Below are 21,585 nucleotides of genomic sequence, written 5' to 3' on the forward strand. Positions count from 1 at the left end.
TTAGAGTACAATAGGTGGTGCTACTTTAAACTTAAACTGCACCGTTCACATCCATATTATAAGAGAATAATACAAACTAAATCTGCATGATGAAGACTTTTATTTTCAGTATTTCTGTTTATTTTGATGCCAAAACTCAGATCAGAAGTATTAACAGAGAGAAGTTTGATGTCTTATATTATATTATATTATATTATATTGTGTTACACTGTATGTATCACTGATCAGTGTTGACATGTTGATGTTCATTATATATCTCAATGAGCAGTTTAATCTGTTGTATAAACTGATAATTCCTTAAAACAGTTGAAGTAAAAAGCTGTAGGCTACAAATATTTTCCAGTTTAAGAGGATATGAGCAAAACATAGGGAAATGATATAAAAAAACATGTATGGTAATACAAAAGAATGGTTATGGATTTTTGACTTGTATATTATTGGCTGTAAACTGGTTCATTATTATGACATTTTCATCTGATCTAGGCCTATCTGATTTTGTTTTTGTTTTACTGTAAGAAAGGAGCATAGGTATAAGTATAAATTCTCTTCATCCTGCTAATTTTAGATGGATGGATGGATGGATGGATGGATGGATGGATGGATGGATGGATGGATGGATGGATGGATGGATGGATGGATGGATGGATGGATGGATGGATGGATGGATGGATGGATGGATGGATGGATGGATGGATGGATGGATAGATAGATAGATAGATAGATAGATAGATAGATAGATAGATACCGGTAGTCATTTCATTGTCATTCAATTATACACTAGCTCAGACAAATAAAACTGACTTTAAAACAGTAGAATAACTAGATAAATATAAAAAATATGCACTATAGAGATACTGAAAATAGGTCAAGTGTTAGGCCTAAGTGCGAAGTAAAAACATAGGTTAAAATAACTGGTAAATAAAACAATATTACACAGTCCATGTAGGGAGGCAGACCAGGGGGATGATCAAAATAATTATATCTAAAATAACAAATCAGTTTTAAATGGATCTGAACCCTGTGCGTTTAGGTTAAAACGTTCAATCTAAAAAAAAAAAAAGTATTTTGATAACTTGAGTTACCATAGTATAGGCCTATAGGCTATAATAGGAAGGTCCATAGGAAGGACGAACAACACAACAACAGACACACAACACAGTAAAAGAGACTAAAAGCTACTACATACAATGATATAATAATAATAAATGATTATTTACTGTAATAGTAGGATGTTTTTCAGTGCAGTGTGACGGAGCAACAGCTCCACCTAGAGACCGACCCTCTCCGCTGCGCCTGGCCGCCCTGACTGCTCCTCTCCCCCGCTGCAAGACGCTGCACAGGCCGCTGTCTCTCTCCGACCCAGGACCAGGACCAGGACCAGAACCAGGACCAGGACCCGGACCGGGAGCACCGCCAACATGTCGGACATGGAAGACGACTTCATGTGCGACGATGAGGAGGATTACGACCTGGTATTTAATGACCTGTTTCCATCTGAACTGAGCGGAGTGTTGTTGTGAAGCGGCGCTAACGGCTGATGGAGCTAAGTTAGCTGTTAGCTGTTAGCCGCTAGCTTCCTGAGCTAAAGCAGCTGTTTACATCAACCAGCACCGACTTCACCTGTCCACCTGTCGGCTGTTTCCGGCTGCACCGCTCGGTTCAGTCAGTGAATGTAGTAATAATGATTAATATTTAATGATAAATGTCATTTAAACCAGAAAAACAAACTAAGCAGCGAGGTGTTAGCTTAGCTTAGCTTAGCGCTAGCTCCTGGCTCAGCGCTGCAGAGCAACATGAAGCCTCGGTGTGTGCAGCTGTGTGTTGGTCTGTGTGTTGGTCTGTGCGAGAGACAGGAGAGAGCCTGTGATATCTGGACTGTAACGTGTTTATTTAGTTTATTTATTGGTTTATTTGTGTGGGACAATGCACATTAATGGACAAATAAAAACATGTAAATGTGCCGGATTGTAGCAGCTAGTGCTAGTTTCCATCCGCAGTCCCAAAACATAAAAACAGTAGTGTCAGAACAACTACAACAACAACAACATAGTATTATATATAAAACGTAATGTAACGTGTTGTGTCCTCTGGTCCTGCAGGAGTACTCTGAGGACAGTAACTCTGAGCCCAACGTGGACCTGGAGAACCAGTACTACAACTCCAAAGCCCTGAAGGAGGACGACCCCAAAGCGGCTCTCAGCAGCTTCCAGAAGGTGGAGCAGCAGTCCCTCAGTCCCTCAGTCCCTCAGCACACTGACACATCTGTTACACACACACACACATATATAAACATCACACACTCACGTTGCACAACAAAAAGACACAAGAAGGAGGATAAGGAGAACAACTTTCCTTGCTGATCAAGTGCTGAACACAGTCAGATATCTGAGCCACATAATCAGAGATCAACTATGATGATGATGCTGCTGCAAACTCGATGCACAAAACCAATACGCTTGTACGGAAATTGTAGTTTAGTTGATTAAGATCCCCATTGGCTTTTGCAAAGCAGCAGCTGCTCTTCCGTGGGTCTTTTCATTTTCATAAGTGACTATACAAACCAACTATAAACGACACACAGCCTACTTATTGTTTAGAGTTTATTTATTTAGCACACATTTAAATTCAATGGTGCAAGGAGGGAACAGACAACTAATCCTGAGCAGAGCTGCTGTGCGACATCGTGACATTGTGACAGTTTTCCCTCCGTTAGAGATGAGTCCTGACTGTTTCTGTCCTCAGGTGTTGGAGCTGGAGGGAGAGAAAGGAGAGTGGGGCTTCAAAGCTCTGAAACAGATGATCAAGATCAACTTCAAGCTGGTAGGACACACACACACACACACACACACACACACACACTTGCAGTGTTGTTTTTGGCAGGCATTTTAGATTTAGTCTTAGTTTTAGTCTTTTGGACTAAAATGTTTATTAGTTTTAGTCAATTTTAGTCATTTCTATATGTGATAGTTTTAGTCGACGAAAACTCAAAAAGGTTTTAGTCAGTTTTGGTAAAAGAAAATAAATAATTGTAGTAGGCTATTGTAGATTGCTGTTGGGCAGAATCCTTTTATCTCTATATTTCAACTTTTTAACTTTTTTCCAACATATTTCAACAGATTTTTTTATGAATTGATGCCCTGGCCTACTTCATCATACAAGAGTGTCACACACAAGTTGTGAAAATAGCAGATCTATAAGTTCAGCAACACATTGTGAGCTTGTAGATCGGCTATTTCCACCAATAATAAAGGAATGGTTTTACACATATATATAATGTTTCCACCCAAAGGCAAATACTTTCTGGTCTAAGGATTATGCATCACACACGTCTGGTCATGTTTTCGTTATCGTTGATGAAAACAACACTGCTCATTGGGTAGTTTTTCCTGAGTGGATGTGAGGGTGTAAGGACAGAGGATGCTGTGATGATGCTGTGTAAAGAGCTTTGATTCAAGATTCAAGATTCATTTATTTGCCATTTTATGTTTAAACATAATTGGAACGTTCTGTGGTGATGTGTGTGTGTTCATTTCTTTTCACATAAATAAATAAGTACAGGACAGGACAGTGAAAACATAACAAATGCAATGGACAGTTTAAATTATTAAGTGCAGGTGCAGTTTGTGTTCATTGAACATTGATTCAAGTGGTTTGTAGAAATGTGCTGTAGTACTAATAACTAACCTGCCTTGTTCTGATTGGCCCGTAGACCAACTTCCCAGAGATGATGAACCGGTACAAGCAGCTGCTGACGTACATCCGGAGCGCCGTGACCAGGAACTACTCGGAGAAGTCCATCAACTCCATCCTGGACTACATCTCCACCTCCAAGCAGGTGAGGACGACGCCGGTCTCACGCTGAGACTCTGCTGCTCTAACGTGTCTCAGTCAGTAGTTTACATGCAGCTTCATCCAGCTCGGCTCAAAATTAGATTTTGGCGTCAAGTCGGACTTCTGTCCTTGTCCCAGTTTACATGCAACTGAGAAAATCTAATAACTGACGGGTCCATCGCCCCCTCATGGCGTCACCCGTTGTTTCAGCAGGTTAATACGCCTCTGTCCTGTTGACTTCTCTGTCACCTCGTAAAAAACTGAATATAAACAACGTAGTAGCTTAAAGCAGAAGTAAGTGGTCCGGTCGTTTTCGCTAATGCTGCGTTCCAGGCAGGCTTTTGTGTTAAATGCATTGACTCGGCGCTGACGTTGGGTTTTCTTCTTTACTTTGCCTGGTTCGGGCGGCTTCTCTGCTCCACTTGGTGCCGTCTCTACTGTTGTGAAGCATGCGCACATGTAGGGATGTCACAATTACTTGTTTTCACAATTAATCACGGTATTAAACGCCACAATTAATTGATCGCAAAGATTCCTAAATACCGTCACTTTCCAAAAAAAGATTATGTATGAACCGTGTCAGAAGATGTGGCGCCAAAGTAAAGGTAAATGCACAGACACTGGTCCATTTAACTAAAGTAACACTGAATTAGTAGGAATTTAAATGTTAGAGTGTCATTTGTAATAAAAAAAAAGATTAAAATTAACTTAAAAATTTGGTATCGATGACAATTAATGACTTGAATATTTCAAACACTTCCCCTGGAGGATTAATAATTGGTCATATTTTAATAGATATTTAAAATACTTTATAATTAGTAATGTATATTTTAACTATATTTGATTTTACACATTCATAGTGTTGTGAAATTAATGAATGCATAATAATCGTGATAATCGTAACACCGTGATTATTTCTCTGACAATAATCATACCAAAAAAATCTATAATCGTGACTTCCCTACACACATGCATTGTCCAGTTCTACTCCGACTAAGGTGTAAACATGACGGAGAAAATCGAATTCCAATCGCATCATCTGGGTGTCTTAATCGGAGTTCTCCAACTCTGATTTCAGTCGGACTGAGGTGTTTACCTGCACTTCAGTTGTCCAGTTGTAGTCGGATTAAGGAAATCAATTATTTTAAATTCAGTTTCTTCAAGTGTCATGTAAACGTAGGCCACCGTGTGTTTCCAGATGGACCTGCTGCAGGAGTTCTATGAAACCACGCTGGAAGCTCTGAAAGACGCCAAGAACGACCGACTGTGGTTTAAAACCAACACCAAGGTACGAGATGACTCCTCCTCCTCCTCGCGCCTCTAGGTCGTAAGTAGCTCGGCGACGTTCTTCCTCGTAACTCAGCGACTTCTCTTCTCTTCCTGTTTGTCCTGTTTGTCCTCTGCAGCTGGGGAAGTTGTATCTGGAGAGGGAAGAGTACGGGAAGCTGCAGAAGATCCTCAGGCAGCTGCACCAGTCCTGTCAGGTAAAAGACATTTCTTTCTGGACTTTAATTTGGTTCATTAACAACAACAGGAAACTGCTTTGCCACGCAATAAAAACACATACATCCACTTAACAAACAATTCCATACCATTGCACAAAAACAGCTGTATCGACATGATTGGATACTTCATACGACAGAGTACTCAATTAAACAATTAAATTAAAGCCCCAGTGTGTGAAATGCGGGGAAAACTGTGACATCCAGTGTTCAGATTCCAGATCGCAGCGCTCACTCACTCTGCCGAGGATTAACACACAAACTAACTGCTAACAATAACTTTAGCTTTGTTTTGTTCATGGCCAATTAGGTGACTTGTGTGAATCATTCAGATATAGGGATGCACATGATTAACCGTTTAACCGTTAACCGATAACAAGAACTTTGACCGATTAATACTATCGGTTATTTATTTATTTTATTAGCTCCTTATGTCATCAACTCATGGGGGCGTGTCGACACGTGCAGAGTTCACTGCCTTCAGTCATATTTCGAAGCAAAAAGTTACACAGGAGGACTGACAGTATGAGCAGCAGCCGCCGTGAAGGAAGATCAGACAATAAATGTAGCTACATGGACATAGACGTGAATCACCTGTAACTACGGCGCTGAAGGAAAAAAAAAAAAAAAAAGAGGACGAGGATGTGGCTGCTCTCCAGCCTGTTCACCTGCAGCTCCACAGAGGAGCTCTGCTGCTCCTTCAGCCTGGTGTTTGGCTGCACTTTATAAAAACAGTTCTACATTGGACGATCTAACCACCACATGAGCGCGATCAGCTGAGACAGAGCACACTGATCAGCTGTCGCGGCACACGTGTGTATTTAACGGCAAAAAAAATTGGAGCGATATTTTTTTTTTTTTGCCGTGCGCCGCAAGTGTCTTAATCTTATCGGTTAACGGTTAATAATCGGTTAACGAGCGTCGCGTTGATGAAGCCTCTTGGATGAGAGGTGAAACGTCTTCCTAGACAAATAACTAAGTCCAGTTGCTTTCGATTTAACCTCCTTTGAAATACTATGACCTGGACAAATGAGAATATGCACCGGCTTATTAACGAGCGTCGGTTATCGGTCAGAAAAAAAATTAAAAATGTGCATCTCTATTCAGATATGAAGAGTTCTCACAACCCAAAGCGGCGCCGTAGCCGCGTGCATTTGGTGCGACGGTGATGTGGCTTTTTTTTTTATCGTGCATGCTTGTGGACCTGTGGTTTCCCACGGAGCTCTGTCCCGTCTGAAAGGTGAAGGAAAAGCCCCAAGTGGAAAAGACTTTGCCTCCGCGATGTAGAATGTGAAAAAAAAGCCAAATAAGTTACACACTGTCCCTTTAAATATGCAGACCTGTGCCTCATTAACAAGTGTTGTAAACAGAACAAAACCAAATTACAACAAATGCACTCTTTCTATAAACACTGGCAACCTCTCATATCACAGCTTGAAGATATGAAATGTACTTAGGTTATCCCTAATGAACAGTTTTACTTTTGTTCCTGAGGACTTGAGTCCTCCGTGGCTTCTCTGAGTTACAGGGGGTCTCGGCGTAGCAGAGCATGTCCATATGACGGTTGCAAATGGATACCAACTGTCTTCGTAACAAAAAGACACACCAAAAAACATCCAAATACCTCCATGCTGCTCGTATGTAATGTCCCTCTTGTATTGAAGCCCCAACATGAGAAATTGTTCAGAAAAAAATTAAATAAGTCTATATTTCATGCTTGTTTTGTAGCGGAAGCTCCCAGTGTTGCTCTGCCGGAATCTCGCGGCTTGCGGAGCCGTGAACTGGGTGTCAGTGCAAATCACGCGAGATTTTGACGGACCAGGAAGAGCAGTGCTGGGAACTACAAAACAAGCTTAAAGAGGAACTAAACCCCTAAACCACTTTTTTCTGCTGAAAACAAATATATTTGGGTATAAGGTAGTGTTGTCAGTTGATTCTGGTCCAACTTTTGACATTTTAGTCAAAATATTTCAACTTGGTGTATTTTGTAGTAAAAATGTAGAGTGACTGCCCTCTATGGGTTGAAACACGGCTATTACAATCACATTTTCCTATTGGCTGAGATGGAGGCAGATGACGTTTTGGAGGCAGCTTTCGTCACCGGCCACCAGCTCCCCGACCAATCAGCACCGGCTGCTGCCTGCCGCTAACGGTTGCTAGGCAGTCTAGCTGCTCTGCTGCGGCTAACGGCTGCTAACAGCTGCCTGAACGGGAATCGTTAGTGCTGCCGACGCTAACGAGCCGTTAACGAGCTAACGAGCCGGCGGATCAGCTGTAGATGCACTGTGTCAGGGCTCCTAGTAGTGTCCGCTACTAGTGCTGTTAGTAGCTCGTTAGTAGCTCGTTAGCGCTAGCAGAAGTGTTGAATTGATGTGTGTTTATTACTTTTTTTTCTCCTTTGTGTGATTTCGCGGGTGTGAATGGGGCGCAGGGGAGGGGGAGGGGGGATCGGAGAGTGCTCCTGAGTCCCGCCCATAATCAAGGCATTTTTTGAATTTCAAGCTTAGAGCACGTCATCCAAAACTGAGGGGTTTAGTTGCTCTTTAAAACATTTTTTCTGAACATTTTCTCACGTCGGGGCTTCAATACATTAGAATTTTGTGTGAACTATCCCTTTTAATATGAACTGGTTGGTTTTCTCTGGTCTTTCATGTGGGCCAGACGGACGACGGCGAGGACGACCTGAAGAAGGGCACCCAGCTGCTGGAGATCTACGCTCTGGAGATCCAGATGTACACGGCTCAGAAGAACAACAAGAAGCTGAAGGCGCTGTACGAGCAGTCGCTGCACATCAAGTCTGCCATCCCTCACCCTCTCATCATGGGCGTCATCAGAGGTAGGTGACATCCCTCACCCTCTCATCATGGGCGTCATCAGAGGTAGGTGACATCCCTCACCCTCTCATCATAAGTCCAGTCATTTTATGAGAAAAGGTTAAACAAATTGCAACAGAATCAAACTCAACTGGTTTTGTTTCCTCAACATGTCCTGAGTGAAGGAAAAAAAGCCCAGAAGAATCCCATTAGGGGAAAGTTTAGAAAAACACCCAAACATATCCCATAATACGCATATAAAAAAATGTTTTCACATGAATAGGGTAAAATTTTTAACCTTTAGATATCTCCATGAAAATTACTGAGTTGATTACTTACATTAAGACAAACAAAAAATGTATTACACGTTTTTTGAAATTCTTTGTTAACATGAGCAAATTTGCATAAATCTGCATAAATTTGCATAAATTCCACCGTTTTGACGGCACATGTATATATGAAGTTGCTGTGGTGGTACCGGCATGAAAATTGGAATGAGTTGACTCCATCGGTCAACCGACAAATTGACCACTTTAAATTTCAAGATGACTGCAATTTTTCAAGACAGCCACATCCTTAGTAGAGCAGGTATGACATGAGCCAACAGTGCATAATCCAATTACATATGGCTAATTTGCATACATACAGCACCTGATCTAAACATTGAGTAGAGCAGGTGAAAATGTCTTGTTCAATCTTGTTAACATATTACAGTTAAAAAACTCAGGACTCACTCAGGACATGCTGAGGATACAAAATCAGTTGAGTTTGCTTCTGTTGCAATTTGTTTAACGTTGACCCCTTTTTTGGCCTTAAATTACTGGACTAATATGGGCGTCATCAGAGGTAGGTGGCCAATAGAAACACACGCTGGCTTCACTTTCAGTTTCATTCATTGACAAGGGACAATGTACATTAATAAAACATTGTAAAAAACAAATGTAAATGCACCAGAGTTAGATAAAAAAAAAGCTAGTTTTCATGGCCAGTCCCTCTGCCTGATGATAAAAGGCAACCTTAAAAAAAACGATAGCACCAAAATACCAAAGACACCTTCAATTCACATTAATAAATATACATTTGTGAGGCCATAACACACGTTTGCGGTGGCACAAGGTAGTTAGTGCTCATAATAGAATCAGTTCTTAGTGCTGCCGTCATAGAGCATCAGCAATACATAGTATTAAGGAACAGGATTCATTAAATAAATCACTATAACTATCTGGCTACTACATATAGGAAGATACATGACAGAATACTCAATGCCTGTACCACGTATGTGTGGCGGCCTGGGAAAACCCTTCGGAAGTCACGGACGTTCTATTGTGGCAAATAGCCAAACTAGGTGAAAAAGTACTACAGTATTTCCACGATTTAGATATTTAGTGTGATTCTGGTACTTTGAACTCTCTACGACATCGTGGTGAATAAATATTTTAAGAAAACAAAACGGAAAGTACTTATTTTTATGTTTTTGTGGCAAGTAAAGCGTTTCATTTCCAGCTGAGCTGCAGCAGCAGCAGCTAGAGGAGAGGAGGTCCGTTGTTATTGTAGAGGAAACATTCAAGGACCCTCGGAAAGCAGAGAATCCCATGATCCAGATGCTTTTTACAGCTGATCTTTATCACAAACTGTTCAGAAGTTATAATATGTTGTTGATGTTTTGTAAAACATGTGCAAGTGCCGATGCTACGTTCGGTTTAGCATCGATGCTACGTTCTGTTTAGCGCCGATGCTACGTTCTGTTTAGCATCGATGCTACGTACAGTTTAGCATCGATGCTACGTTCGAATTAGCATCGATGCTACGCTAGGTTAGCATCTGTTCCCGTACCACGTGATTACACGCACCCTATACAGTCCCTTCTTGTCACAGAGGCACCGTTCAAAGACCCTCGGAAAGCAGGAAATCACACGATTCAGATACAGTTTACAGCTCGTCTCTATCATAAACGGTTCAGAAGCTGTTTAATGTTTTGTAAAACACTCGTCTTTAGAGGGTTAAAACAGCAACGTTCTTTTGTCATAATAGATTAAAATGCCCATAACTTTTGATCTGAGAGGGATAGCCTATCTCAGTTATTCAAACAGTTATGAATGGCTGAAAACTTCTAGTTTATGGAAATATCAAAAAATGAAAATGTCAAAATCCCACCATGTGAAGGGTTTTCCCAGGCCACCACTATCTGGTCATCTGATGATGTCATGCTGCTGGTTGATGATGTCATGCTGGGGGGTCTTGAAAAGTATTAAAAGGTGATAAATCAATTTTGGGAAAATTAAGACCCTTAAAAAGTATTAAAAAGTATTTTCATGACTTTATAAAGTCTTACATTTTGAAGGTATTTTTTCTGAATCAGCTGTCCAAGAGTTTGCGTTGTAAAAAACATTGTAAAAGTGTGTGAATTTATTTGTTTTATTAAAAAACAAAGATGAACCGGTTCATGAAAAAGAAAAGAAGATTGTTGTTTTTGTTTTTTTGAGAGTTGAGCAATGCTTTTTTTGATAAACTTTGCCTTTGATTTATTATCTCAGCCTTTTTTGAATTCTGTTGTATCATAGTGGTCTATCGTCTTTATCACAAAAACTAAAACTGTTCATTTAAAAGTGTCACTGATGTAAATGGTTACAGCTTGAAGTGGAGGTGAGGTATTAAAAAATGTTGAGAAGGTCTTGAAAAAGTCTTAAAAAGGTTTTGAAATTAACTTCAAGATTCCTGTATAAACCTGTATATATTCCTGTATAAACCCTGTGCTGACTGACCTGTGCTGACTGACCTGTGGTTTCCCGCTCCTAAACTTTTTTGACTGATGACGTCATGCTGCTGGTTGATGATGTCATGCTGACTGACCTGTGGTTTCCTCCTGCAGAGTGCGGAGGGAAGATGCACCTGAGAGAGGGAGAGTTTGAGAAAGCACACACAGATTTCTTTGAGGCCTTTAAGAACTACGACGAGTCCGGCAGCCCGAGGAGGACGACGTGTCTGAAGTACCTGGTGTTGGCCAACATGCTGATGAAGTCTGGGATCAACCCCTTCGACTCCCAGGAGGTCAGAGACACCACACGTTTAGTCTGAGACCAACATAGAGACACCACACGTTTAAACAACTGCTGCTGTTTAAATGTAAAACTTTAACTGTTGTTCATCTTCTCCTCCACAGGCCAAACCGTATAAAAACGACCCAGAGATCCTGGCCATGACAAACTTAGTGAGGTAAGAAAACATCCACATGTTGAGTTGTTTTGATGTTCAGAGGTGGCAGAAGTAGAAGTACTGATTCAACTCCTTTACTCAAGTAAAAGTAAAAAAGTACAGGCTCTGAAATGAACTTTCAAAGTAAAAGTAAAAAGTAAAAATGAATTTTTGCCGTTAATGAAACCTACATCCTTTGATCATTTTGTTAAACAAAAAAAGTTCAGACTGAATAATCAAGATTGAAGTGACCCCATTAATTAACATTTGGGACCGCCACAGACCTCACAACATAATAATAATAATAATAATAGCCTAATAATAATGGTAAATGGTAAATGGACTTGCACTTATAGAACCCTTTTCTAGTCACTCAGACCACTCAAAGCGCTTTACAATGTAACGGTCACATTCACCCTTTCACACACATTCACACAGCTGTTCACAGACTAATCATTCACACACATTCATACATCCGATAACACATCGGAGGGCAAGTGTGGGTTCAGTGTCTTGCCCAAGGACACTTCGACATGCGGACTGGGGGAGCCGGGAATCAAACCTTTTTTCTGAGTTGAGGTCCCATGGCGACGTTACTTCCTGCTTCCGCTTCGGCTCTCTAATATACAGTACAGGCCAAAAGTTTGGACACACTCAATGCATTTCCTTTATTTTCATGACTATTTACATTGTAGATTCTCACTGAAATTCCACTAATGAACCTGACAAGGCTTCACACTGACACCTGTGAAGTGAAAACCATGTTCAGGTCAGGTTGAAGGTTCACCTCTTGAAGCTCATCAAGAGAATGCCAAGAGTTTGCAAAGCAGTAATCAGAGCAAAGGGGGGCTACTTTGAAGAAACTAGAATTGGTGGGGGCAGAGATAGAGGAGGAGGAGGAAGAAGGAGAGGAAGAAGAAAAGAAGAAAGAGAAGACAAAGAAGAAAAGAAACAGTGTTTTCAGTTATTTCACACTTTGTTGTTAATTCCACATGTGTTCATTCATAGTTTTGGTGCCTTCAGTGAGAATAAAGGAAACACACTGAATGAGAAGGTGTGTCCAAACTTTTGGCCTGTACTGTAAATGTGCTTATATTTAAGATTTTTACTGCATCAACAAGAAACTAAGAGCAGGCAGCCCAGACTGAGATAAGAAGAGTGTTCATATGAGACTGTGAATGTGTTTGACAGCCGTCAGGATGAGAGTCTGTGGGTGTGTGTTAGAGTTACAGGATGAGAGTCCTGACGGCACAATGTCGCCGCTCTAACATCTCTAACATCTCTGTGTGTTTGTCCCTGCAGCGCCTACCAGAACAATGACATCACCGAGTTTGAGAAAATCTTGAAAACAAATCACAGCAACATAATGGACGACCCGTTCATCAGAGAGCACATAGAGGGTGAGTTAGTTCACGCTGCTGCTGCACGCTGCTGCTCAGAAAGCTGCAGAAACCGGTTAGAACTGGTCCTGATGCTGTAACGTTGTTGTGTTGCAGAGCTGCTGAGGAACATCAGAACTCAAGTCCTCATCAAACTCATCAAACCCTACACCAGAATACACATCCCCTTCATCTCTAAGGTCAGTTATTGGATTGTTCCACATTAAATACAACAAGCATCTGAGTAACACATTGTTTAAAGGGATAGCTCACCCAAAATTGAAATTTCGTTCATCATTATCTCCTCCTCCCACTCATGTGGACTAAGGGCTGGGAGAAGTTTCAGAGTCCTCCGTGGCTTCTCTGAGTTACAGGGGGTCTCGGCGTAGCAGTGCATGTCCATATGACGGTTGCTAATGGATACCAACTGTCTTCATAACAAAAAGACACACCAAAAAACATCCAAATACCTCCATGCTGCTCGTATGTAATGTCCGTCTTGTATTCACTGCAAAAAAGTTTGCATTCACACCGTACGTGAATCACACCAGGGTTCGTTTGGGAATCTGGTGCGATTCGACCAAACAAGTGAACCGAGTCCCAGCTGCAGAGGTGGTCTCGGTCCACTGGTTTGATCCGCAGCACCAGAGTCTAGTAGTTTGTATTCATCACACCTCCCCAAAAGGTCCGCACCAGAGGAAAAGTCTGTTTCAAGCGGACCAAACGAGCCTAGTGTGAATACGCCCTGAAACTTCTCCCAGCCCTTAGTCCACATGAGGGGGAGGAGGAGATAATGAGTGAACTATCCCTTTTAATACGAATGAATAAATGAAATCCAGTTTCAGCATCAACATGGATCCTCCTGGATGTTAATGTGTTAATGTGTCGTTTGTGTTTCAGGAGCTGAACATCGACGTGTGCGATGTGGAGAGTTTGCTGGTGCAGTGCATCCTGGATAAGTGAGTAGTTCCTCATATCTGCTGCTCTGCTCGTCACTGTGTCGTAGTTAATCTGCTGCTACAGCTTCATGTTGCAGCCGGACCGGTTCACTGACGTCACAGACCGAGAGGGAAAACACCACATCACTCTGAACTGTCAAGACTCAAATATCTAAACATACAATTAGTTTGTTTTGCTACACACACACACACAATGATCTGAAAACACAACCAGCATGTTTTATTGTCCTTTGAGATTCCTTTGGGTGTTTACAGGGATAGTTCATCAACATTTTATCAAATTGGCCCATTGCCATAATCCCTATAGTCATAGCAGTAGGTTTGTTACCTTTAATTGTCGGTGCAAGCTGTTTTTAGAACGGCGGAGCAGAGCCGTGAGCTGCTCAGAGCTACGCTACGGAGGCTCATTATGGGATTTCTTGGTTTCCCTCATCAAACTCATCAAATACACAATCCAACAACTCCACAACGCTCTGGTGGACAAGTTGTGAGCTGCACATTCACCACGCTATGAGATAATAACACAACGTTACCACACAGAGTTGTTGTAGAGGGAAATTCATGTAAAACCTCTGATGCGCGTTGCCTTCAGGGACAGTTTTTCATCATCAGTCTCTGTATTTCCCTCTAAAACAACTCTGTGTGGTAACGTTGTGTTATTATCTCATAGCGTGGTGAATGTGCAGCTCACAACTTGTCCACCAGAGCGTTGTGGAGTTGTTGGATTGTGTATTTGATAGGGCTTTGACATTTGTCCCAAAAATCACATTCGAACTTCATGATAACGTCATACTGTAAGTACAGGAGCCCCAGGTGATCAATGCTAATGAGCTGCGTTTCACAACTTCAACAGGCTGAAAAAAGCCTCCAATCTGGATTGAAAACTACGTTTTCAGGCAAACACATTTACCAAAAATAATGCTTATTACAGATTAGAATATTTAGAGCTGCCCTAATATTCGTTCGAATATCACTTTTCTTTAAATATTTGAATTATATTCGAATAACGAAGTTCGATGTCAAAGCCCTAGTATTTGATGAGTTTGATGAGGGAAACCAAGAAATCCCATAATGAGCCTCTGTAGCGTAGCTCTGAGCAGCTCACGGCTCTGCTCCGCCGTTCTAAAAATAGTAACAATATTTTTAAAAATTCCTTTATTCCTAAAGCAATTGGGGCACTGAACACCATGTTGATGTGTTGTAATGTAACTGCCACTGCTGTCCTGCTGTTTGCCCTGAAGATGTCTGTGTGTTAAGTGTTGTTGTCCTGCTTGTTGTTTTTATGAGACCAAAAACAAATTTCCACACCGTGGACAATAAATGAAACTAACTAACTTGCACCGACAATTAAAGGTAACGACTAGGGATGTCACAATTACTTGTTTTCACAATTAATCGTGGTATTAAACGCCACAATTAATTAATCGTAAAGATTCCTAAATACCGTCACTTTCCAAAAAAGATGATGTTGGAAACACAAAGGCAGATGTTGCACCAAAGTAAAGGAAAATTTAAGAAATACTGAGTCCATTTACCTAACATAACATACGATTGGTAGGAATTTAAATGTTAGCAAGTCATTTGTGCTAAAAAAAAACAATGACAAACTTAAACATTTGGTGTTGGTGACAATTAATGACTTGAATATTTAAAACACTTCCCCTGCAGGATTAATAATTGGTCAATGGTTATATATTAATAATAGAGACTTAAAATATTTAGCGTAAATAATTAGTAATGTAATTATATTTTGACTGTATTTGATTTTACACATTCATATGATGTAAATTAATTAATGCATAATAATAATAATCATGATAATCGTAACACCGTGATTATTTCTCTGACAATAATAGTACAAAGAAAATCTATAATCGTGACATCCCTAGTAACGACAAACCTACTGCTACGACTATAGGGATTATGGCAATGGGCCAATTTGACTAAATGTTGAACTATCCCTTTAACAGAAGGTACAGCACTGTCTGTAAATCTAACATCCGTGTCCTCTGTCCTCTACGCCCGCTGCAGCACGATCCACGGCCGCATCGACCAGGTGAACCAGCTGCTGGAGCTGGACTACCAGAAGAGAGGCGGCGCTCGCTACACCGCCTTAGACAAATGGACTAATCAGCTGAACTCTCTGAACCAAGCCATCGTCAGCAAGCTCACATGATGACGACATCATCATCGTCGTCGTCATGGTGACATCACACGAGCCCGGAGAGACGATGGATGGCATGTTGGAAGGAATATACATCCATACAGAAATATGTTACTGTGCTTCTTCTTCACGTTGGTCCTCTGAGCAGAAACACGGTGAAGACGACTCGACTCGACCGCGCCGCGAAACCACTGACACTCGTTTTTGTTTTTGTGTTCCCGATTGGCCGATCCTTCCATGTGCAACACACACAGATGCTTCAGATATGTAGAAAACAAACACACACACACACACACACACACACACAATAAAAAAAAAGAAGAAAAAAGAAGTCCAGATGTGTATGAAAGCGTGTACACAGTATTTTAATGTATACTGTTGCCTGTTGGTAATAAAGAAGATTTCTCTCAGCACTAAAGGTCGAGCTGCCTTTTGACTGGCTGCACTTCAACTGTCCAATAAACGTTTTTATGTCCGAACCATCTAGTGTTGTGGTGCTGCAGACCGGTCGTAGCGTTAGCGTTAGCTGGTGGTGCTATCCACCACTTTCCGTAGAATGAGGCTGGGTGTCGCCATGACGATCCATTCCACCGTGACTGTATTGTTGATAGCATAGACTGGTTGATAGACATCGGCCGTGACGACTTTATTTATAATCATCACCTCATTTTAATGAGAATACGGACGAGGTTTTAGCTTTATGTCACATTTTCACGTCACTATATCACCGTTGTGACTCTGATGTTTATGAAGTCTATAAAACTAATTGTTGAACAAACATTTTAGATTAGCTGGGCTAACCGTTAGCTGTTAGCCGTTAGCAGTGTCAATAAACAATAACTCAATAAACGGCCCATGAAAAAACATATTTTCTCCAGCGGATATCCTAGTTCCAACATGACTGAGCTAACTGGAGTAGTTTCATGTCGTGTCCCACAACAGGAGGGTTTTAACAGCTGACGTCCTGCTGTTAGCTTAGCTGCTGCTGTTAGCAGCAGTAAAGCTAACAACTACGATAACCATGACTAATTACAAAAACGTGCACACAGAAATAGTAATGTTTGTTCAATAATTAGTTTTATAGACTTTACAAACATCAGATTTAGTCAAAACGGTTTTGGCAGCCCAGAGCCCCCACATTTGGTCCCTACACCGGTGGCTAACGCTACCAGTTAGCCGCTCGCTAGAATGCTACTAAAACCACTTCCGTTGTGGTGTGACGCAATGGATCATGGGAAAATAAAGTGGTGGATACCCAGGGGGCAAAGCAAAAGAACAGACAGGGAGTGTTGTAAAAGGTTTGACACCAGAAATTATATCTAGGAACTTGAAGGATTAAAACCTGGGTGGACAACCTGTCAACTAGCTGCTGGAAAGCTACAGGGGACAAAACCCCTTTCTGGGTAGTTTTGCTGGAGAAATTATGTAAATGCAAATATTTAGGTACTACAATGGCATAAATAGTCATACAACTATAACATTTGGCAGAGAGTATCTTGACACAGGGGGAGGCAGGAAAAAAAGATTCTGGGGTTTGTTGCAACTCAACTTTAAGATATCACCCTCAACATCCCAAAAAAGACAAAAAAAAAGTACTGTTCTCATGAAAATGATTATTTTTCAGCACTTTATGGAGAATATCTATGCCTAACATGTATATAGAAAACTTCCTTAATTCATAAGCTTCCATTTGAGTCCCAGATAGCCTTTCTACTAGCTACTGGAAAGTTTCAGGCTGTCTCCAAACAATGCAACACCTATTGTGAAAAACCACATGTTAACTGGCCTGATCAGAAACCATTCTATTTCTGGAACAGATAGATAGAGAAGACCGTTGGCCACAGCAAGTGGAGCTTTGGAGATGGAAAGGCTTGAGATCTCGGACTCAAATGGAAGCTTATGAATTTCCAGCAGCTAGTTGACTGGGTTGTCCACCCAGGTTTTAATCCTTCAAGTGCCTACATATCATTTCTGCTGTCAAACCTTTTACAACGCTCCCTGTCTGTTTTCCAATGTGCTATGTGTTCAGTTCATTTGGGTTCCTATAATAAAGTAACACTCTTTGAGTCAATATCGACACGTTGACTTCACCTTTAAAGGGACATTGTGTAACTTCTCCTGTTATCTTATTCATGAAAATGGATTATTTGGTTCTTCAGTCTGTTTTTCATTAACCAGTAATCCCCCCATCAACAAAGTGAAGTGTTCCTTTCAGCTCTGAATGAGCCGTTCATATCATTCATATCTCCATGGAGCGGGTAAGCTCGGTGCTGCTGCCATGTGGTGTCGCCATGTTTTTACCTTCAGTGGCAGCGTGACGGTAACGGTAACCACGGAAACTCAGCGGAGACACCGGAGCGGCTGTCGTCCGTCTGCCGTCTGCCCAATTTCACGTGAATGCAGCATGAAAAATACGACTGAGTTGCTTGTGATGTTGGTCAAAGATGGATAAGACCTTTGAGTGGCCCATTTTTTAAATACTTAAAGAGATATTTGGCCATTTTCCAAACATTTGGAACATGCATGTATGTGAAAGCTTCAAACAAAGATATTTTAGTGTTTTTAAACTTAAATTAATAGGGTGACAACCTTAAAAAAGGTAATTTGGGGCAACCGTAATTTGACGGCTTTTGGCCCGATTTCAACCAAACTTCTACGTTGGACTCCCCTCGGCCCCCCAGATGACATATCCGAATTTGGAGAAATTTGAAGAAATGTGAAGAAACTCAATTTTTGGTCAAAAAAACCTTTTCCGACATCCGCGGGGGCTAAAAATCTTCGAAGATGGCCTTTGGCCCGATTTCAACCAAACTTCTGCGTTGGACTCCCCTTGGCCCCCCACATGACATATCCGAATTTGGAGAAATTTGAAGAAATTTGATTTTTGGTCAAAAAAATCTTCGAAAATGGCCTCAGTCATTTTCTCCAAAACCACTGGCCTGATTTTCCCGACTTTAATTCACCTTTCTGTTTTATAAGTATTTAAAAGAATAATTATAAGGATACGAAAACCAAACAAATTTAATTTTATAGCGATTATACACAAATACTGTATATTCATGGGTAGTAAATTTAGATTTTGCCAATAAACCTTGACAAATATCACAGGCTGGACCTTTAACCCACATCCTGCTGCCTACCACAGCTTTAAAACCTTCTGTTGTTCAGTTGGACACATTCCTCCTCTGTTCTCTTCATCACAGTGGTGTAGTCTATGTGATACTCAGCTATACTCAGTATACCCACTGAAAATGCATAAATACTTCAGTATCTAACTAAAGTAAATGTCAATGGTTCTCAAAGTGAGAGGTGAAACCCTCTCACTTTTTAATTATTGTTTTAATTTTTTTTCTTTTCTGTTTTTTTTTTGTTGAAATTTGACCACTTTTCTAGATTTTTTTGAGAAATTTTACCAGTTTCTTCTCAATTTTTCTGTTCTACTTTTTTTTACTATTATTTTAAAGACATTTGTACCCCTTTTTGTAGTATTGAGAAGTTTTACCACATTTTTCTACAATTTTTGGGGAAAATTTCACTACTTTTTCTAGAATTCTTGAGTAATTTTTACCAGTTTCTTCTCAATAAAAAAAACCATACTTTTTACTATATCCTTTTTTTTTTTTTTTTTTTTTACCACTTTTTCTATAATTTCTTTGAGAAATTTTACCAATTCCTTCTAAAAAAAATGTACGCTTTTTTTTTTTTTTCTTTTACCAGATTTTCCAAAAAATTAAAAATGTACCACTTTGGAGTGAATGGATTTTCTGGGCGCTTTTGCAATACCCACATCCTGCCACTAGAGGCACAAAACCCGTGGTGTCGTTACTCTCTCCTCCAGCGCTCCAGCCCCTCCCTCCCTCCCCCCTCCCCAGTCCTCTCGCTGCCTGTCGGCGGCTCAGTCAGCTCGGCTCATCTCGGGCTGTGGTGCCGTCAGGTCGTCAGGTCAGCTGACGCAGCAGGAGGAGCAGCAGGAGCAGGAGGAGGAGGAACCAGAGGAGCAGCAACAGTAACGGGAGGGAGGCTGCCTCCTCTACCAGCCCCAGTATCGGTCTCAGTAGCCGGAGTTCAGAGGAGGAACTGGGCGTCAGTCAGTAACTCTCTCCGTTAGCAGCGAGTGTTTGATGGTTTCCTCCCCGGGCATGAAGCGGCTGCAGCGGAGGCCGCGGTCCTGACGGCTTCAGCGGCCTGAGGAGGCTCAGTCTGCGGGGAGCGGCCTGACATGGACGGCTGCGACAGCAAGGTAGGACCGGTCTGGTGCTGGGTCTACTGGGTCTTCTGGGTCTGGTCCAGGTCCAGATGTCAAGATACTTTATTGTCATTGGACTTGTGTTTACAACGGGATTCTAGTCCTGGTCCTGGTTCGGGTCTCTAGTTCTGGTCCTGGTCCTGGTCCTGGTTCTGGTCCGTGTCAGTCATCGTGTTGTGTTGCCGTGGGGATAAAACAGATACAACAGTCGGACTGAGCTGATGAGTTCAAGCTCCGTCATGTAAATCACATGTTTTTATCCCGAGATAACAGGTTTAATATGGTGTTAGCATGTTAGCTTAGCTTAGCGGGCTAGCTCTAGCTGTCTGCTGCGGCTAACGGAAACACTGCTGCGTGTGTGTGTCTGTGTGTGTGTGTGTGTGTGTGTGTGTGTCATTGTCAGTGTGTGTCGGTGTCAGTTCACGTTATGAAAAGCCTGTGGTTAATCGACATGACAACATTTTATAACGTTAATAAACAGAAACGCGTCAGACTGTCAGTTGGAGTGTTAGCTAGCTAGCTAGCCGCGTTAGCCTGTTAGCCTGTTAGCTGCAGCAGCTAGCTCAGTCCGAGCTGTCAATCAACTGACGGGACCAGAACCAGAACTAGGTTTATTCACCAAGTATCTGCAGACATAAAGGGATTTAACTCTAGTTTATCATCACTTGTACACACACACACTAAATAAATAAATGTATAGGCTACTGTATGTATTAGCATCATGTAACGTTATGTAGCCTATGTGTGTAGCTAATTAGATATGAAGAGTTCATTTGCAAAAGCAGATAACTTAAAAAAAATGTTTTAATGATTATTTCCACCAGGTGATACCAGTCAAACCAGAGTTAAGTGGCTTTGACCAAAGAGATGAAACGAAACAAAACAGATGTAGCTAAAAAAAAAAAAGCTTTATTGAAAACAACACTATGTTGAAAAGAATAATTCAAAAGCATCAGCTATTTTTTTTTTCAAAATGGCGTTTATAGGCTATATCTGCTTTTGCAAAAGAACTCTTCATATTTAAACATAATAGAGAATGAGAACAGCCACAACTAAATAAAAACACAACAGAGAACACAACAAGTAGAAATAGAACTGGTTAAAGCGGCCGGTGGATTAAAGATAGTCAGCTGGTCGTCGTGCAAATAAACAATGAGGTAGTAGTGCAATGAGATAAATATAATAAATACTGAATTTATGTGTATATATTTATAAATGTTATAATGAGGAAGTGGTGGTTTGATATCAGATGGTTATTGACGGTGTTTGACAGATTCAGGTCTGTGGGAAGGAGCTGCTCTTGCCTCACACAGAGTTATTTTGCCCCTAAAACCTGAGAAAGTGCAACGAAATATATCTTCATCTACCTGCAACATGTGCAACAAGTAGCCAGAACAGTAAATTTGCCAAACTCTGTCTGTGTGGTAACGTTGTGTTATTATCTCATAGCGTGGTGAATGTGCAGCTCACAACTTGTCCACCAGAGCGTTGTGGAGTTG

General features: G+C 41.1%; 2 protein-coding genes across 7 annotated transcripts in view; both read left to right on the top strand.

Moving 5' to 3' along the window:
- Positions 1 to 1,296: 1,296 nt before the first annotated feature.
- On the top strand, positions 1,297 to 16,143 carry cops2 (COP9 signalosome subunit 2). Of its 2 annotated transcripts, none has more exons than XM_083997106.1 (13): positions 1,297 to 1,472; positions 2,100 to 2,213; positions 2,743 to 2,820; positions 3,710 to 3,835; positions 5,012 to 5,119; positions 5,238 to 5,315; positions 7,995 to 8,169; positions 11,016 to 11,194; positions 11,307 to 11,359; positions 12,641 to 12,738; positions 12,835 to 12,917; positions 13,618 to 13,676; positions 15,708 to 16,143. In XM_083997106.1, the coding sequence occupies exons 1-13, from the start codon at positions 1,419 to 1,421 to the stop codon at positions 15,850 to 15,852; spliced, it is 1,350 nt and encodes a 449-aa protein (XP_083853232.1). In that variant the 5' UTR covers positions 1,297 to 1,418; the 3' UTR covers positions 15,853 to 16,143. The 2 variants fall into 2 exon arrangements, with proteins under 2 accessions (XP_083853232.1, XP_083853233.1); XM_083997107.1 differs by having other exon boundaries at positions 5,030 to 5,119.
- A 3,603-nt stretch (positions 16,144 to 19,746) lies between these two features.
- Positions 19,747 to 21,585, top strand: part of secisbp2l (SECIS binding protein 2-like) — a 41,842-nt gene continuing 40,003 nt past the window's right edge. For all 5 annotated transcript variants that reach the window (XM_083996663.1, XM_083996659.1, XM_083996660.1 and 2 more), the window contains exon 1: positions 19,747 to 20,080. Coding sequence is in view for 4 of the 5 variants with exons in the window: in XM_083996659.1 (XP_083852785.1) it covers positions 20,060 to 20,080 (21 nt within the window). In the remaining variant the exon portion in view is untranslated. The remainder of the gene's footprint in view (positions 20,081 to 21,585) is intronic.

The sequence above is a fragment of the Trachurus trachurus genome (assembly GCF_905171665.1).
Source record: "Trachurus trachurus genome assembly, chromosome: 3".
Taxonomy (NCBI): Eukaryota; Metazoa; Chordata; class Actinopteri; order Carangiformes; family Carangidae; genus Trachurus; species Trachurus trachurus.

Bases quoted from the DNA above. Each gene is read 5' to 3' on its own strand.
- cops2 (XM_083997106.1), top strand. From the start codon at position 1,419: ATGTCGGACATGGAAGACGACTTCATGTGCGACGATGAGGAGGATTAC. The intron at 1,473-2,099 runs GTATTTAATGAC...CTGGTCCTGCAG, and splicing joins ATGAGGAGGATTACGACCTG to GAGTACTCTGAGGACAGTAA. The intron at 5,120-5,237 runs GTACGAGATGAC...TGTCCTCTGCAG, and splicing joins GGTTTAAAACCAACACCAAG to CTGGGGAAGTTGTATCTGGA.